Consider the following 19336-nt stretch of genomic DNA (forward strand, 5'->3'; position numbering starts at 1 on the left):
ATGAAAGCCGCAAGAGCAAGCTCAAATGTGGGAGTACAACATGACATGCATGAAAGAAAAAACAGCTAAAAAAGAGCTAACAAAAATCCAAGGTGGAGGCTGAAAATGCCACCTCAACCCTAAAATAGTCTCAGAGAAGAAAGGAGATCCTCTCCAAATTCTGAAAAAGGTATCTCTCTTGGCTGTAGTAGCTGCTCTACAGGATCCCTACATGCTCGCCCAAATGGCCATCAATGTGTGTATAGTATCAATCCGTATATTGGCCATACACTGGGACGGGTGGACCTTGTGAACCCTCCATCGCCTCCGTACATGTAGCCCTCCAAATATGCCATGCTACAATGCTAGCCAGAATCTCCCAAGATGTTTCTACCGAGGCATGAGTAGCTCTAAAAGGAGTGAAAGGAACATCCTGGAGAGAGCATGACTCCACAGAGTGTCATCATATAATGAAGGATGAGTTTGAGTCCTGTCCCTCAAAAAACACCTAAGGTCCAGTAAGAGATAACCATGCCACTGATCTCCAGGTCATGAAGAAGGGTGTTCTATGAAATATGCAAAGAATCTTGGCAACACCCTTCTAGATCGTCCTCGCCTGTCTGCACTCCCAAAGTCAATGCTGAGCTGACTAGAAGAAGGCTACATGGCATCGAGGATAAGTAGGGTTAGCCCCAAACTTGGATCTCCCCAGGTCATGAAGAAGGGTGCTCTGTGAAATATGCAAAGAATCCTGGCAACACACTTCTAGATCGGTCCTCGCCTGTCTGCACTCCCAAAGTCAATGATGAGCTGACTAGAATAAGGCTGCATGGCATCGAGGACAAGTAGGGTCAGCCCCAAACCTAGATCTCCACAGGTTCACTGCGCAATCCCTCCATGAATAGAAAGCCAAAAGAAGTGAGTGATCTTTCTATTTTGAGGGATTTCTAAAGCCTCCTCCAAAAGTTTTTCTGCACCTCTGCAGAAATATGAAAACTATCCCAATGAGGAGCTCTAGAGGACCTCCAACCTCTACTGCTAAGCTGAAATCTCCTTGCATTTCTAACTGTGTAACGAAAGAAGGGGATGCTCTTCTCTCGGTGCCCTTCATCAATCCATTCCCACTCCCCTGGGTCCCACTACAAGAACCTGATGGGAGAACCACCATATAACCAGATTCTCCAAGACCCAATGCCAGGAGAACGGGGTCAGGAGCAAGATACCACTCAAGACCCAAGTGCCAGGAGAACGGGGTCAAGAGCAAGATACCACTGTGAATCCGTGCCCCACTCCATGTACCCTGCAATCCTAACAGGCTGGAAGGCAACCTCCAAAAATATGACTTGTAAAGGGACACCCGTCCCCGAAAAGACTCCCGACCAAGTGGACTCTGTGATCGGTAAGTCATCTGTACCTAGATTGTCATCTTTCATGTGTGATGATGAGGATCTTGAAAGTAGGAAGATATTGAGTATCAGTTCAGAATTGAGTGTCAGAAATGATGTTGAAATCTTTTGTAGTCAGCACTCAACTTTTATATGGTTTGGATCCGCATGAAGTGGGTGGTCGAGACCTACTTCAAGAGGAAGAAATAGAAGCTGTTTTGAATGACTTTTTAAATGAAATGTCTCACGAGGACTTGATTATTTCAAGAGAAAAATATGTACAACACGTTTATCAAGCTGAAGGTCTCATTGAATATGATTTGATTGGTTCAATATGCCTACATAGTTGTGGACTGCACTGCAGCCAACCAGGTCATTGTCTTCAAGAGCTTCCAAAGTGGGTTACATTTCATGATATAGATGCTATGAAATGCCTGGTGGGTATTACTATGGTTGTTTTATTTTCAAATATAGCAATTTTTTATTTGGATATGCCTAACCATTCTATCCAAGGTATTTTTCAGACAAAAAAATTGATTTTCAGCAATTTCCTAGTGGACTGTAGTGAACCTGAAAGTCATGATTTTCATATAGATGATTTCTATGTTACATGATTTTTACACTATGAAATATGACAATGTATATTTTTACATGGATTACCTATATATGATGGTTACTGTGCCAAGGAATATTCTTCAAGCAATTAGTGAAATAGCTTTTATGGTCTCCACAACAAATGTAGAAATGATGCCTCTCTATAAAGTGTGAAACTTGAGTTTGAAAGAACAATATTGAAGTATGCTTATAACAAATTGATTATGGTGTTACTCTGTGAAGAAAGATGAAGTATACTCAGAAATAACTTACATAAAAAAGCGTATAGAGCTTAAAATAATCGAAGAAAGTCTGCAATAATACAAAGGCAGAATTGTGATCAAGAGGAACCCAAAATCTGAATATCATATGTATCGTTAGCAAAAACAGTATAAAAGGTAGAAACAAATAGCAGATACCTTATATTACCCAATCATTTTTATAGAATCGTTTTATTGACAATTATTAGTACAAATATGTTCATATGGAATGTAGATGCATGATGTCCATTTTGTTTGAGGCCAAACAATTTGACCCAAGTATTGATATTCTAAAAGGAGTGATGTCTATATGAAGAGGAGCCATCCTCTATAAGGAACTTAAGACATGAGAGTTGAAGTGGAGATTTTAGCTTAGGTTAAAACAGCTGATTGAGATTAATTTACCAAACAACATCATGAAAACATATTTTAATGACTATTTCTTGAAGATATAAAATGAACATTCTTTCCATCTTTTTTACTCTCTCTCTCTCTATATTTTAGAATGTGTTTTCTGTTTTTCAAGGGTATTAGACGATTAATAATGTTATCATTGCCTGCTAAAATATATGAGCACAACATAGAGCAAATTGTTTGAAATAAAAAATCCAACACATATACAGCTGATTAATTGTCGGTGAAACCAGAACATATAGTATTAAAAATGGCAATATATGAAAGAAAACATTGGTGGAGGCTCACTAGATTGTGATTCCCTTTACACACACTTTTTTTTTTTGGTAAAACCAAGAAAATTATATTATGAAACATTCATTTATATTAGGGCAGTGCTCGAGAAAAGAGCCAATGCCCTATCCATCAGAAGCAGTAAAAGAAAAGCTGAATACAAGGAACATCCAAATCTTCCTCATGTAAGGCATCATATAAAGACTGCCGCAATGAGGCTCGGAAGAACTCATAAGAGTGCTGAAGGGGAGAATTCAAATATGCATGATTTCGCTGCAGCCAGAGGGTCCATAAGGCCCAGTATCTGATCCATTGGAAAAAAAGAGAATATTGTGACAAAGAAGCTGATAGTTTGCCATACATCCAGAAAAACTTGAAGAACCTATGTGCAGGAAATCTGAGAGATAAGAAATAGGAGATCTTGTCTAGAAGATCTCTGGAATATGAACAAAACCACAATAAATGCGGAATACTCTCAGGAGTATGGTGACATCTTGGACAAAGAGGTGAGGCAATCCTTCTTTGAGCCAATTTCACTCCCACTGGAGGAATACCAACAATGCATCTCCACAGAAAGAGTCTCTGCTTCAATGGCATTTTCAACTTCCATATCAATTGCAATTTTCCTTCCCACCAGGCTAATGACTTATTCAGATGCCATAGAGAATTAGCATGATGAACAATCCAAGCAGGAGGTAATATCAATCGATAAGCCTGTATAGAAGTCAATAAATGCAAAGGTCGAGAGGATATTCTTGGACTTGAAGACTGAAGGTGCCAATCTTGAAGCCTATCTCTTACATTCAATGTTGGAATCGGAACCAAAGGGACTAAGAGATCAGCAATAGCTTTCCAAATAGGTCTGTGATGCATCCCAAGATTGTATTGTCGACATGCTACCGGAAAAGAGAGAATATGTCCTTATGTGTCTACCACGTCATCAATGAACTGGATGCCCAATTTCAAAAGATTGTAAGCTCTGATTGGTTGTTGTACAGCAAGGGGAGAGGAAAACATAGCACTCCAATGAATGTTTTCCATTTTGAGTGAGGAAGCTATAGAAGCAGGATGGGGAGACCATTTGATGTGAGAGAGAACTTGCTTCCAATCCTGAATCAAGGATGTAGAAAATGGACAACCAAGGATTTTACCTTGAAATTTGCCAAGTACTACTTCCGATGGATCAACTAGCCAATGTCCATAAGCATTTGTGCGCATCTGACCACACAAAATTGCCAACATGATAAACCAAGGCTGCTCTTGTTGAAAAAATGTCTTGAGCATAGTGATCTTTCTTGCCAACACATGAAATTTGATGTTTATTATATTCAAACCACCATGCATTCTTGGTGAGCAAAGCAAGTCCATTTTAAGCAACCTTAAAGCTTTTTTATGAAGCTTAGTTTTTCAAAAAATCTCCATGGCTTGAGACATAAAATAAGTGAGATCTCGAGATGACCAATGTAATAGAGGAAGGTAGAATTGGACATAAGCTAGAACAATGGACTGGACAATTCGAAGCCGTACATGAAGGGGCCAAGTGGAGATCTTCCAATATTCTAATTTGTCCTGAATTTTGTTTAACACCCATGATATTTGTTGCTTATTTCTGATTTTCTAGCCAATGGGATAGCCCAAATGTCTTACTATGTTTTCCGAATAAATAATTTGGCCGGGCCACAGGATAGCATGCCAGTCACAATGCTTGAGAGGCAAGAGTTTTGATTTCTGAAAATTAATTTTAAGACCAGCTGCCAACCCAAAATCTGAAAGGGTATCCATCAATAGGCGAAGCTCCAAAGGACTATTCTTTGGCATGAAGAATGAATCATCTGCATAAGCCTGTGCAATGAAAGGTCGTGAACCAGAAATCTAAAGCCCCACTAACTGTCCAGTATCAACCAGATGATCCATATAAGGAAGCAAAAGATGTGAAGCAATGGCATAGAGCAAAGCACTGAGAGGGCATCCCTGTCGAACTGATCGTTCCAGAATCCAAGACTCAGACAAATGATTCCCTATAAAGCATTGTGCAATGGAATCTAAGTAAAGCCAATATATGACATTAACCAACTTTGGCCCAAAACCAAGTTTAAACATGATTTGAGAGACATAATCCCACTGTACTGTATCAAATGCCTTTGCCACATCCACCTGCATGACCAAAACATCTTGAGCTGAATATTTTGCATATTCCATTGCGATGAGAGTATTAGAGATATTGTCATGTATATGCCGTCTTGGAACAAAACCATATTGCCTGGGATTAGGTCCATCATGAAGGATATCCTTTATCCGATGCACCAACATTTTAGCAATAAGTTTGTATATAACCGGCATCAAAGTGACGGGCCTCCAGTCATCCATTGTCTCACATAGAGGTTTTTTGGGCACAAGCTTAACCAGACCATGCTTCCAAGCTGAGGGAAGATGTTGATGCTGCCAGGCTACATTAATGAACTTCAAAATTGGACCCTTCAATTCAGCCCAGAAGGCTACAAAAAATTCAACCGTCAACCCATCCCAGCCAGGGGATTTATGTTTACCCAAATGCTTGAGGGCTTCATCCAATTCAATATCTGAGAAAGACATTTCCAGCATTGAAGCTTTTTACAAAGAAACAATAGGAGAAACAAGCTCAATAAATCTGTTCCGAGCCAATGCAACCTGAGGTGTAGAAGAAGATGGCTGAGAAAAAAGAAGCTGAAAATGATCCAGACATTGTTTTTCTAGCTGAGATAAAGTTTGGGTCCAAAGACTGTCAGGTTTCTTGACCCTCATGATAGATTGACTTTGTCTATGTGCATGTAAATTCCGAAAGAGAGATTTCGAGGAACAACCCTTATCTAGCATAGGTTTAACTCTAGCCCTGGTCTGCCATTTGGAAAGCTTGCATTTATCATTGGCATCAATTATGGAGGAAGCACAAGACAATAAATGCTTCTCAGAAGCACATAGAGACCTTTGATGGCTACTCTGTACCAAATACTGCTTGTATGATTTTGCCCACTGGATATGCTGTCTAGTTTCTGCCATCTTCCATATTCCTTAATGACATTTTGAATACGATGTACAAAAGAGTTCCAAGCAAAGTCCAGATCCTCCTGAGCATGGGATAACAATGGCCTGCAAGCCAGTCTGATCATTTGCTGGAATTTTTCATGACAAAGATATAATTGATTGACCTGTAAATGTCTGACTGAAGAGAGCTGCATGTCATCCAGAGGCATTCCAAATGAAAGGGTGAGCCAAAGTGGAGTGTGATCAGATAGTTGTTGAGAATAATCACTCCACATTTGACATGTATATTCATCATATTGCTGAGCATGAATAAGATAACATCTATCAAGCCTAGCCCAATATTCTGTAAAAGCATTATGATGATATGTAAATCCCATAACTGAAGGGTGAGTTGCTGTCCATAAATCTGCAAATTGAAGTGATAAAGTCATATGTTCCCATTGCTGGATTTCAGAGGGCAGCATATGGGATTTATGCGTGGTATTGTCCTTCCAATGAGGAGAATTATTGAAGTCACCACAAAGGAGAGCATTTGAAGACCAAGGATATTGCTTGATGGAGTCCCACATTTGAGCTCTAGAAGCTGAATTTTGAGAGGCATACAAGGAGCCTATTTCAAAAAATCTCTCCATTGATTATACATTGGATAATCATCCATCAGCCACCAAGATCATTATATGCTATCCAGGGCTACAGATCATGTCTGGCTAAAATGTACAGCCCAGAGAATTGTTCAGATCATGCATAAAATATATCATATCCTGAAAAGAACCCATCCTGGCCAGCAAAAGAATGCTGATTATGCTCTTGCAGACACACAACATCAGGATGAATTTTATATATATAATGCCATAGGAGCCTCCATTTATTCTAGTCGCAGAGGCCCTGTATATTATAAGAAATACATTTAAGAGAAGCATGCATGAAAATATGTACAAGAGATGAACAGTCCTCAAAAAGAAAGGGAGGCATCAAGCCTCTGCCATTGCCACAGGGTCTTGCTGACCCTCAGAATCCAATTCCCTGACTAGATCATCTTCTTCACAAAGTGGAAGACCCTTCTTGACTGCACTAACCCATGCCTTTGAGATGGGGTTGCCCGAAGAGGTAGAAGGTTGACCCGGAGAAGGAGCAGAAGCATCCCAATTACGAGATTGGAGAGGTCTTTGTTTGAAAGGCACCGTCTTCTTTGCAGTCTGCCATCCCTCATGAGAAAATGAATTATTTTCCACTAACTTGCTTTTTCCTTTATCCTTATTTTGAGCTGAATTGACCTAGCTCCCGGTATGAACTGAAGGCTTTACTCCTTTAGCTTTAGTCTTTTCCACATATGTCTTCTGACCTCCTTTATTAGATGGCAAAGGAATGGCTGCTGGAGGAGGCGGATGAAGGATAGAGGGACACTCAGAAGCTAGGTGCCCAAACTTGTGACAAGAGAAACAAGCTCTAGCAAAAATGCCCCATTTTAAAGTGAAATATTTATTTTCCAAATTAACACCCTCAATCTCAACTGCAATAGGAGAGGGGGTTGGTCTATCAGTATCCCATAAGATGCAAAAACGATTTTTATTACCTGTGGGACGAGGGGGACAGATCACTTGTCCCAATGTCATGGCTAAGCCTGGAAGCTCTGTTCTCATGTAATCTGAAAAATCAACCACTTCAACCCATACAGGGCAATGATGCTTGATGAGATTCTGATAGTCCTTATTAGGGGACCAGGGCATGATGTGCACCATTTGACGACCAAAAAATAAAGGGGACATTTCCAGCATCTTTTGTTTTGTCAAGGCATCCAAAAGATGAACTTCATAAAATCCTCGGGAGGCAAAATAGACTCCTTCTACATAGCATCCACCTAGAAGAGAATTCACCCATTGTCCCACATCATTAGCCGAGGGTATTTTGCCTAGGAAAAAGATGATAACTGCAGTTTGAGAGAGCTTCTTCAAAGGATGCAGAAGGGAAGGCAACTTCATCTTGTAAGTGAGTTCCGGAGCAGGTAGAATCCATTCTCTTCTACTTTGTTGAAAATCATCATTCAACATGTCAAACACATAGGAAGCATCTTCAGATGAAGGAGCTATGGGGGGCATTTCCCTTGATTGTCTTTTAGGTTCAGGAGAGAGTGCTCTCTTGACATAATACTTGCTTGTTTCTGCCATGGAGGCTAAGGGATTCAGCAGGTACCAAACGGAGAGAAGCAGATGGGGCACAGGAAGGACTACTGTACAAACGTGAGGCACAGGAAGGACTACTGTACAAACGTGAGTGCTCTCTTGACATAATACTTGCTTGTTTCTGCCATGGAGGCTAAGGGATTCAGCAGGTACCAAACGGAGAGAAGCAGATGGGGCACAGGAAGGACTACTGTACAAACGTGAGGACTACTGATGGGTGTACGGGAAGACTGTGACGGTTGCATGAAAATACTGACGGGCTGTACGGACGTTGGGAAGGTAGTCTACAGGAAAGGTACGGCGATGCAGGCAGGTACGGAGCTCCGTTCAAAGATGCGAAGAGGTAAGCCAGACGTGACGCAGATGTTCTTACTGCCATATGAGAACTGTACGATGGCCGTACAGATGTACGGACGGGGAGACATGCGCCACACGATCCCTGATGAGGTTGAACAGCAGAGGCGTCGAGCTCTCTCTACCAACACACACCACAACGCACCACACACACCACCACACACACACACATTCACACACACACACTATGCCAACACACCGCACACACTTTTTTTTGGTGAAATCAGTGACTATAAAATTAACATGAAATCAATGTAAATGACATTAGACTCCAGAGCCTAATGGAAGAACTCAAAAACAGTGAGAAAACACTTCAAGGCTAGTAGCATCCAAATTCCTCGCGGCATAACTATCATACAAAGATTGCTTGAGGGACATTCTGAAGAAAGCATATGCCTAAGGGAACTGTTGTCCCATCCTAAAATGCAATCTATGTGTCCAAATAGTCCATAGTACCCAAAAACGAGCCTAGTGAAAGAAAAGGAGGAATGGAGACATATGAGATGAGAAGCATCCAAACATCCAGAAGAGTTTCCCGAATCTGATAGAGGGAAACCGAAGCCGCAGCAAATGAGAGACATGAGTGATCAATATGCGAGAGTGCGGGCAAGACCATAACAAATGGGGAACTGTCTCACGGTGATGAGAGCAACGGGGGCAGGAAGAGGAAGCAATTCGACGTGCTTCCAATTTTACCCCAATGGAAAAAGCTCCCACTATACATCTCCAAAAGAAAAGCCTCTGTTTCAATTTCAATTTAGCTTTCCAAATTTTCTTGAGTTTTGATTGCCACCAAGATAAAGGCCTATCCAAATTCCAAAGAGTGTTGGCATGCTTATCAATCCACGGCGGTGGAAGAAGAAATCTGTAGACCTCGAGGATGTCAAATTATGCATTGAAAGTGAACAGGTAGCAGGAGACAAGGAAGTCAGATTCCAGTCCAGTAATCTGTCCTGTACAAACAGTGGAGGAACAGGAACAAAAGGCTGCAACATAGTTGTAAGTAGTGGGCCTATGATGCAAACCTAAGGGGAATGTCCTGCAAGCTTGTGGAAATGAAAGCACATAACCATGTTGATCCACCACATCTCCGACAAATCCTATGCCCAATTTCATAAGATTATATGCTTTAATAGGTGCCTGTAAAGCAAGAGGCGAATCAAACACCTTGCTTCAATGGATGCTTTCCAAACGAAGAGAATTACCATGATGGGAGGAAGCATCTGACCATTTAGCATAAGAGAGAATTCTCTTCCAATCATGAATAAAAGCAGTAGAAACAGGACAGCCAGGAATTTTCCCCTGAAATGTAGTCATGATTGCTTCCCAGGGATCTGTAATCCAATGCTCATATGCGTGGGACTTCATGTTTCCACACATAGCTGCTAACATAATATCCCATGGCTGTTTTTGTTGAAAAAAATCAGCAATCATAGTGCTCTTTCTTGCCAACATATGAAATTGAAGATTGAGAATATTCAGTCCCCCATGAGTCTTAGGAGAACAAACAGACTGCATGGAAAGTAGTCGCAAATCCTTTTTGTGAGATTTACTTTTCCAAAATATCTCCATAGCCTGGGACATATAGGAAGCCAAATGCTTAAAAAACCAGTGAAGAAGAGGCAAATAAAATTGCACATATGCCATAATGATAGACTGCACTATCCGAAGTCGAACATGTAAAGGCCAAGTTGACAAGTGCCAGTATTCCAGCTTCTTGTTAATCTTTTGAAGCACCCATTTAAGCTGTTGTTGAGGGGTAATATTCTAGCCAATGGGATACCCTAAATGCCCACACTCTTTGGGGCATTGTGTTGAGTCTACTTTGGTATTCCAAGCATTTGTCTCAAGTGTCCATGCTTCCTTGCACTCCACGTCCAAAAGCATGTCCTAACCTTGCAACTCCTCCTCCCCTCTCCTCCAACCATGCAACCCATCCTCTCCCTCTCCTCCTCCCTCCTCCTACTTTCTCCTGCTCCTCCCTCCTCCTCCTCCTCCTCCTCCTCCCTCCTCCTCCTCCTCTCTCCTCCTACTCCCTCCTCCTCCTCCCTCCTCTCTCTTCTTTCCCCCATGCTCTTACATCTTCTTTCTCTCCCACTCCTATGCTCCCCCTAAACCCTTTGTTCCTCAACCCTTAAACTCCATGATCTGTGAGGGAGGCAAGTTCTCCACCATGTACTCTACCCTGAACCTTGGATCCTCCTCCTAACCGTAGACTCCTTCTGAACCTTGGAGAACCTTGGAACCTCCTTCTAACCATGGAACCTCTTCTAAACTAGGTCAAAACACTGCAATTCGCAAAGGAAATGACAACCCTAGGACAAAACAAGGGTACGGAGGAGCAACCAAGACCTTTCAATCTTCTCCAAGAAAAGAGGTGTGAAGATAGTGGGAGAGAAGAAAGGAGTCTCACTTGCGGCTTTCTCACATACACAATGGGAAATACACACAGAGGTGGCGGCTGAAAACAATTTTCCTCTTCTTAGTTGTGTAAGCCAAAAGAACTCTAGTACAAAGAAATAGGACAACCCTATATGTGGGTCTCAAACCAAACTCAACTAACTAAGGTGGCATACTAACTGAGCCACGAACTAGAGTAGATAAGGATAGCTGTCATCCAGCTACTATTCATGGGCGGTGTACCAACCGCATCTGCAGCTAACAAGTCGGTGACATAAATGCACAACGATCACCCTGGCATATCACGAGTGGAGCTCGATATCTCGACACTCCCTCTCGAGCTCAATCCCAATTTCTGCACACCAAGCAGGTCTCTGAACTTGCGCAGCTTCTCTGCGCCCAATGCCTTCGTGAACATGTCAGCTACTTGATCCTCTGTGCTGACATAAACTAGATCAATAAGACCTAGTCAAACCTTCTCCTGCACATAGTGATAATGCACCTCAATGTGCTTTGTTCTAGCATGATAGACTGGGTTATTTCCCAAGTGTATACTGCTCATGTTGTCACAATAAATGACAACTGGCCCATCTGTAGACTGATGCATATCATAGAGTAGCTTATGCAACCAAGCTACCTCACATGCAGCCATTGCTGCAACCTTGTACTCAGCCTCTGTGCTCGACAAGGCAACTGTAGGCTGTTTCTTGCTGCTCCAAGTGACTGCAACACTCCCAAAAGAGAACACATCCACTGGTAGATCGTCTATCAGAAATACTACCAGCCCAATCAGCATCAGTGTATCCATGCAACTGTATCTGAACCCCAGCCTCATAAAATAGTCCATACTGCAATGTGGACTTCACATACCTAAGTATGCATCTAGCCGCATCCAAATGCGATTTCCTTGGGGCCTGGATAAACTGACTTACCAATCCAACAGCATAGCTCAAATCTGGCCTAGTAATAGTCATATAAATCAAACTTCCTACTATGCCTCTGTACATAGTAGGGTCTTCCAGAAGCTCACCTGCATCTGCGCTCAGCTTCACATTCTGCTCCAAAGGAACTGAAATAGGCTTACAGCCTGTCATCCCATATTTGGACAGCATGTCCAATCCATACTGCCTCTGCAAGAGCTGTATCCCACTTGGTGATCTAATCACCTCAATGTCCAAGAAATAATGCAGCTCTCCCAAATCCTTCATCTCAAACTTCTGCTTCAATAGCAGTTTCACATGAAGGATATCTTCATCACTATCACCTATGATGATCAAATCATCAACATAAATGACAAGCAGCATAATACCTTTCTCTGTTTTTCTCACATAGAGTGAGAAATCTGCCTTGGAAATATGAAAGCCAATAGTGACAAGATATTGTCCTATCTTGTCAAACCATGCTCTAGGTGCTTGCTTCAAGCCATACAAGGCTTTCTTCAACCTGCAAATAAACTTAGGATGAACAGCATGGACAGAACCTGGTGGCTGCTCCATAAAGACCTCTTCTTGCAAATCACCATGCAAGAAGGCGTTCTTTACATTTATCTGATGTAAAGACCATCCCTTTGATGCAGCCATAGCAATGACTGCTCTTACGGTTGCCATCCTTGCAACCGGACTGAATGTTTCCTCATAATCAATGCCATATGTCTGTGCATACCCCTTGACAACTAATCTTGCCTTGTATCTGTTCACAGAACCATCTGCATTGTGCTTCACCTTATAAACCCACTTACAGCCAACTGCATTCTTGTCTTTAGCCAAAGGCACTAATTTACATGTAGCATTTGCTTCCAAGGCATCCATTTCTTCATCCATGGCTTTCTTCCATTTTTCTTTTCCCATGGCTTGCTCAAAAGAAGTGGGTTCTGGTTCCTGTATCACTTTGATAATATAGGCATAGTGAATGGCTGTAAATCCATCATATTTCAGCCTATGCACAGGATATCTAGATGTGGTAGACGTGCACAAAATAGGCTCACTTCCAGGTGCTCTCAAAACATCCCTGGTCTTCCTTACTCTTGGTGTAACAACAAAAGGAATACCCAACTCATCATCAATGCTCTGTTCTGAGCCACTGGATTCACCATCCACATAAGAGTGACCTGCATTCACATCAAACATGGGCTGATCTACCTTCTCGTGATACCGGCATACCACTATCTGCATTGCTTTGCGGAGATTCTCCTGATCTCAATCTGCCTGTCCATGGCGAAGTATGTGAACCACTACTAGAGGACACTGCAGGTCCACTAATATTTTGTGATTGCTGCTGTGAATTCTGTGCAGCATTACCATTTTGTGCATCTACATCATCAATCACATTTACTAGTTTATACCAGCTGCTCATCTCATCAAAAACAATATCTCTGCTCACTGTAAACTTACGAGTAGAAGGATTATAGCATCTATACCCTTTCTGCTGCAGAGAATAATCAATAAAGATGCACTTCTCAGCTTTTGGATCCAACTTGGACCTCAACTCATCTGGCACATGAACATAGGTAATGCAACAAAAAATTTTAAAATGAGAAATATTTGGTTTCCTACCAGTATACATCTCCTCTGGCGTCATGCCATGTATTGAGCGGAATACATCATGAAATCATAAGGATAAATAAAAAACCCCCTCAGAGTGAGGTGGAAAACAACCAAGGCTGAGGCTGAAAGTGCCACCTCAACCCTGTAGTAGTTTCAGAGAAGAAAGGAGAATCCTTCCATTCCCTAAAGAAAGAAGCCCTCCTAGCTGAGGCTGCACGGGAGTCTCCCTACATACCCGTCCATACGGCCATCAAAGTATGTATGATGTCTGTCCAGATACTAGCCAATGTGTGCGAGGGATGAACCTGAGTACCCTCCAAAGCCTCTGTGTATCTGGCTCTCCAGATATGCCAGGATGCTATGCTCGCTAGAATCTCCCAAGAAGTATCCACAGAGGCATGTACAGCTGTAAAAGGAAGGTGTGGTACCACATCCAACGAACAAGACTCAATCCGATGACGTCGAACCGAAATGCCCGAGAGGAGTCAACTCTCATAGAAAACCTGAGGTCCTGTAAGAGAAAGCCAAGCCACCGAGCCCCATGTCATAAAAAATGGGGAATGGGCAAAGTGACTGAAAATCCTGGCTACCCCCATCCAAATCATCCTCGCCTGTCTGCAATCCCATAAGCAATGCTGAATAGACTCCGAAGCAGAAAGGCATCGAGGGCATGTAGGGTCGGCTCCGAACCTGGACCTCCAAAGGTTCACTGCAATCCCTCCATGGATAGAAAGCCAAAAGAAGATAGTGATCTTTCTATTCCTGTGGGATTTCCAGAGTCTCCTCCAGAAGCACCTCTGCAGATCCGCAGTAATATCAAAAGTCTCCCAATAAGGAACTCTGGAGGGTCTCCAACCTCTACTACTGAGCTGGTATCTCTTGGCATTACTGACCGTGTAACGAAAGAAGGGGATGCTCTTCTCTCGATGCCCTGCGTCAATCCACTCCCACTCTCCGGGGTCCCACTGCAAATACCTAATGGGAACTCCCCCATAGAGCCAGAGCCTCCAAGACCCGGTGGAGAGTAGCCGGTGGTCTGGGTCTAGGAACCACTCTGAATCTGATCCCTGCATCAAAAGACCTACAACCCTGATAGGCTGAAAAGCAGACTCAAGCAAGATGTCCTCTGTGGACCTGAGCAATCTGCCACCATCCTGGACACTAAAAATCAAAGCATCCTCCTGTGCATCTCGAAAGGCCAAAACCTGAAGCGGAACCCCGCCTCTCGAAAAAGTACCTGTCCAAGTGGAGGAAGTGAGTGGCATATCATCTGTGTCTACCCAAACCTCTGGAAGGGCTGCCTCAATCTGCAAGATCCTCCCTGCACTCCCTCTGAGATGTCCTGTCAACCTTGATTTGGTCTCCTCTAGAAGCCTGTGGAAAGCTTTCCAAGACCCCATAGAAGATGCAGGTCCCCTCTCCCACCTGGACCACTGCATGTAGAGTGAGGCACCCAGTGGTCTGCCATGATCATCTAAAATACTGTCATTCCACATCATGGGTTGCCTATCAATCTCTTCCCGAGAGGAAGGAGGAATCCTCCCAAAAGTGCTTCTGAAACTGGCCCAAGCTTTCAGAATGGCAACCATGAGAGGGGACGAAGGTGACCTGAGGTGTGTCGTGGTGAAGATCCATCTAACACTGCTCATCCAGTCTCCTCCTGAAGAAGGTGTGCACCTCTGTATGCTGCTGATAAGAAAGTCCTTCCACGGTTCCTGCCTTGGCATAAGTCCCCGCACCACCATCTTGCAAAGTAAAGCTCTGCACTGTAAATCTGACTGTAAATCTGGATCAATAATATTGAGACCCCCTTCCTGTGTAGGGAGGATGAGGGTCTCCCAAGCCACCCTGGCTAAGGCATCTGCTGTGCCATCAAGCCCACTCCAGAGAAAGTTTCTGATCGGTTTTCTGAGTTGAATGATGTAGTCCCTAGAACGGCACCAACATGAACAAACAAACCAGGCTGTGGCCAAGAGGACCTGGTTGACCACCACAACTCTAGAGGCAAGATCGAGCTTGACTGAGCTCCAAAAAAGAAGCTTCCTTCTGATGCTCTCCAAAACGGGAGCAAACTGCTGCGTGGTAGAAATATCCAAGCCGACCTGGCAGCCCAAATACCTGATAGGCTCACCCCTCTGAACCCAAGTGAATCCTATGTCAAGCCCCCAAACTGGAGTGTCCTCATCACTGATCCAAAAGCCATTGGATTTATGCCAATTTATCTGCGCCCCTGCCGCCAAGCAAAATAAATCCAATGCTGTCCTGAAAGAAGTGAGCGTCTGTGGAGTGGCATCCAAGTAAACTGCTGTGTCATCAGCTAACTCACTGTCAAGTAGCTCCTCTTCCCTTCTGATGGGAAGTCTCAGCCCAAAGATGTCAGCTTGAGATCTAATATAGATACTCATAGCTTCGGCCACGAACAAAAAAAGGAAAGGAGCAAGGGGGCATCCCTGACGGACTGATCTGGAAATCTGAAATCTCTCACCCCTTACCCCACCAATAAGTACCTGGTTGTGGGCTGATCTGTACAAACAGGAAACATCTCTGATCCAAGCATTAGTAAAGCCAAAGCATAGAAGGGTGCCCTCCAAAAGACCCCAATCTACTCTGTCATAAGCTTTTTCAAAATCCAAAAGTAGAATGGCAAGATTCTGGCCACTCTGCATGGCCCACTCTGAAGCTTCCCAGAAAGAAAAAATGTTATAAAAAATGCTTCTGCCATGCACAAATTCCGTCTGAGTGTCATGAATGAGATCAGGGGAAGTGGCTGCAATCGGAGGCTGATAGCCTTGGCCAGAATCTTGTAACAAGTCCCCAGAAGTGTGATAGGCCTCCACTGGGACACTAAATTTCTGCTACCTCCTTTTGGGATAAGGTGGATGAGACCCTCTGTAAGCGACCCAGGCATCTCGCCAGAGTCCCAAATGGCCTGCAGCGCTGAAGTAATATAGTCTCCAATCATATCCCAAAATGCAATGAAAAAAGCCGGGGTGAGGCCATCTGAACCTGGGCACTTGCCCTTGTGAAGGGCTGAAAGTGCAGTCCTGGATTCACCAACACAGGGATACTCTGCCAAATAGCCTGTCTAGCATCCTCTCTATCATGTGTCTCAGGATCAGCAGTAAGAAGGGTGGCATAGAAATTTGAAGCTATGCATAAGACATCATCAGGCTCTGTCTGTAAAACTCCATGTGAGTCAATAAGCTGGGATACACTCTCTCTACTATGTCTAGGGCCAAGAGTAGAGAAAAAGTGTTTATTGACTCTACCACCCATCTGAATCCAGAAGGACTCCCGTACATGAAAGCCATACTCTGCTCTCTGATCAAGCAATAACTGCAGATGAGCCCTTGCTGCAGCAAGACGCTCCTGAATCCAAGCATCTGAAGGCCGTTTCTGTTCTTCCCTCTGCAAAGCTGCCAACTGCTGGCGAACAACAATCTCACGTCTAAGAATATCTCGTCTCCTGGTACAAGCAACTGAGCGGTAGAAGTCGCTAATACCAGAAAGGGAAGCGGCTACATGTGATGCATATGGCTGCCCACCCTGGACATGAGCAACCCATATCTGCAGGGCTGCCTCTGTAAGGTCCTCCTCTGTGTAAAAGGCATCTGGAATCCTGATGCTGGCAGACCGGCCTCTCAAGTGAGGCTCTGAGATAGCCAGCACAACAGGAAAGTGGTCTGAAGTGGAAACCCCAGTAGCAATGCATACCGATCCACGTCTGTCTAGTGCCCAAACACTTCACTTTTCTTTTTCATAAAATACACCCAAACTTTTCTGCTGTAGTCATCAATAAAAGTGACAAAATAATGACAGCCTCCAATAGATGCAGCTTTAGTAGTCCACACATTAGAGTGGATTAATTCCAATGGCTTCTTACTCTCTTGAACATGCCTAGGAAATGGTTTCCTTGCTTGTTTTCCAAATTGACAGGCTTCACATACCTTATGCATTTCTGCAACCTTGAATTTAGGCAATCCTGCAACAATATTTTGGGCTTGCATTGATTTAAGTCGCTGTACATTAACATGACCAATGCATCTATGCCAGATATCAATATCTGCAACTACACCGGTCCCATGTGCAAACATTGTTGCACTCAATTCAGGCATGTCCACATCCAACGTAAACATCCTGCCCTTCTTCTTTCCTTTTGCTATCAAGCGATCGTTATTTTTCATATTCTCAACAAAGCATCCATGAGGATTAAATCTGACCTGCAAGCCCTGCTCAACCATTTGACTAACAGAAACCAGGTTCTTGGTGTTGTTCGGGACATGAAATATATCAAACAGGTATTTCTTTTTCCCATCGTGCATAGACAAACGAATTTTACCAATCTGCACAATAGGATGTGCAGTATCATCACCAGTCTCCACAAATCCTGGTCTTTCCATTTTCCTTGCATCCTGTATCCATTCTGCATGACCTGTCGTGTGCTTTGACCACCTGAGTCAACATACCACACATCATTGCTTTCTTCTACACTTGTCACAGAATTGGTCATGTGCTGCACCATAAACAGATGCTCATTTCTGTCATCACCCTGTCTACTAGAAGATGCATAATTCCCTTGTTGCAATTTTCCATTCATAATGTCATTCTGCTTTTTGTAGCAGTCTTTAGCCATATGACCCATTTTACCACAATAGTAGCATTCAGCATTGTTGTTTGCATTTTGGCCTCTCTGCCATCCACCACGACCTCTTTGGCTCCCCCTGCCTCTAAAGTTACCACGTCCTCCTCCAAAGGACTGCTTTTCTTGAGTTTGCTGCATATTCTGATTTCTACCACGGCCTCCAGATCGGCCTCCTCTACCTCTGCCTCTACCTCTTCCAGCATTGGAGTAGAAGATAGTTTCTTTTGAAGTTCCTCCTGAAGAAGATGCACCACCATTTCTCTACTCTTCAGAAATTAGAAGAGCAAACAACTCCTCAAAATCAGGAAATTTTTCACGGATGGCAATGGATGTCCGAAACTGTGCATAATCCTTTCCTAGACCATTCAAGGTCACAGAAACTAGATCATCATCTTCCACTGGCAACCCAATGGAAGGAACTGCACCTGCAATTTTCTTCATTGATGTTCATATTTTCTCTCTGCACATTGTGCAACTCCTGCTTGAGCTGCATTTTGTTGGCTTGCATATTTGTGCTGTACATTTGTGCCAAAGTATCCCATGCCTCCTTTGGCGTACTTGCATCTTGAATATGCACAATCATAGAATCTGAAATACTGATAGACAGCCAGTACATAACTTTTCTGGCTCTCTCATGCCATCCTTTAAATGCCTGCATTTCCAGTTGATTGGGAACATTAGGAAGAACTGGTTCTTCTTCATTTCCTGTAATGAACTCCCAATAGCCTTTTCCCATAAGGAAATTCGTCATTCTAAACTTCCATGCTTGGAAGTTGTTCTTGTCAAGCTTTTCAGTGACAATCTGTGAAAGAGAATAAGATGCCATTACTGAGCACTGCCAAAAATTCTGTCACTGCAAAAAACACAGCTTCTGCCTCACACACGGGCAAATCTGCAAAACTTACGAAAGTGGTATTTGACCACACAGTCACTTCCTAGTGACGATTTTGCATCAACAGGCAATAAGGATGATTCTGTAACTCCTAGTATCTCTGCGCACAGGCATACGATGCAATTTCTATGGCAACTTCTCACTGACCTACAGAGCAATGGTCGCATAGCAAAAACTGGGCCTTTTTCTGAGTGGTTGCGAAGAACTTCCGCCTTCAAAACAGGCCCCGAAATGGCCTCGAATCAGAAAAATAAAGTCACCTAGGGGTTTGCCCTAACCCGTAGCATATACTGCCCTCTCGCCACACCGCGAAGGGTGTCTCAATCTGAGACAGTGCACTCTTGCACTTCCGGCTGTGCTACTTCCAGAGATTTTCTCCCAAACTTGAAAAAGGAAAGC

At 43.2% G+C, this 19336-nt stretch overlaps 1 protein-coding gene across 1 annotated transcript in view; it reads right to left on the minus strand.

The window, feature by feature from the left end:
• Window positions 1–2216: 2216 nt before the first annotated feature.
• Window positions 2217–19336, minus strand: part of LOC147897122 (uncharacterized) — a 175712-nt gene continuing 158592 nt past the window's right edge. The window contains exon 3 of the mRNA XM_087381220.1: window positions 2217–2270. Within this exon, the coding sequence (XP_087237346.1) occupies window positions 2217–2270 (54 nt within the window). The remainder of the gene's footprint in view (window positions 2271–19336) is intronic.

Source organism: Dipteris shenzhenensis, chromosome 11 (genome assembly GCF_047967505.1).
Source record: "Dipteris shenzhenensis isolate YYH24624 ecotype China chromosome 11, Dip_SZ_1.0, whole genome shotgun sequence".
Classification (NCBI taxonomy): domain Eukaryota; kingdom Viridiplantae; phylum Streptophyta; class Polypodiopsida; order Gleicheniales; family Dipteridaceae; genus Dipteris; species Dipteris shenzhenensis.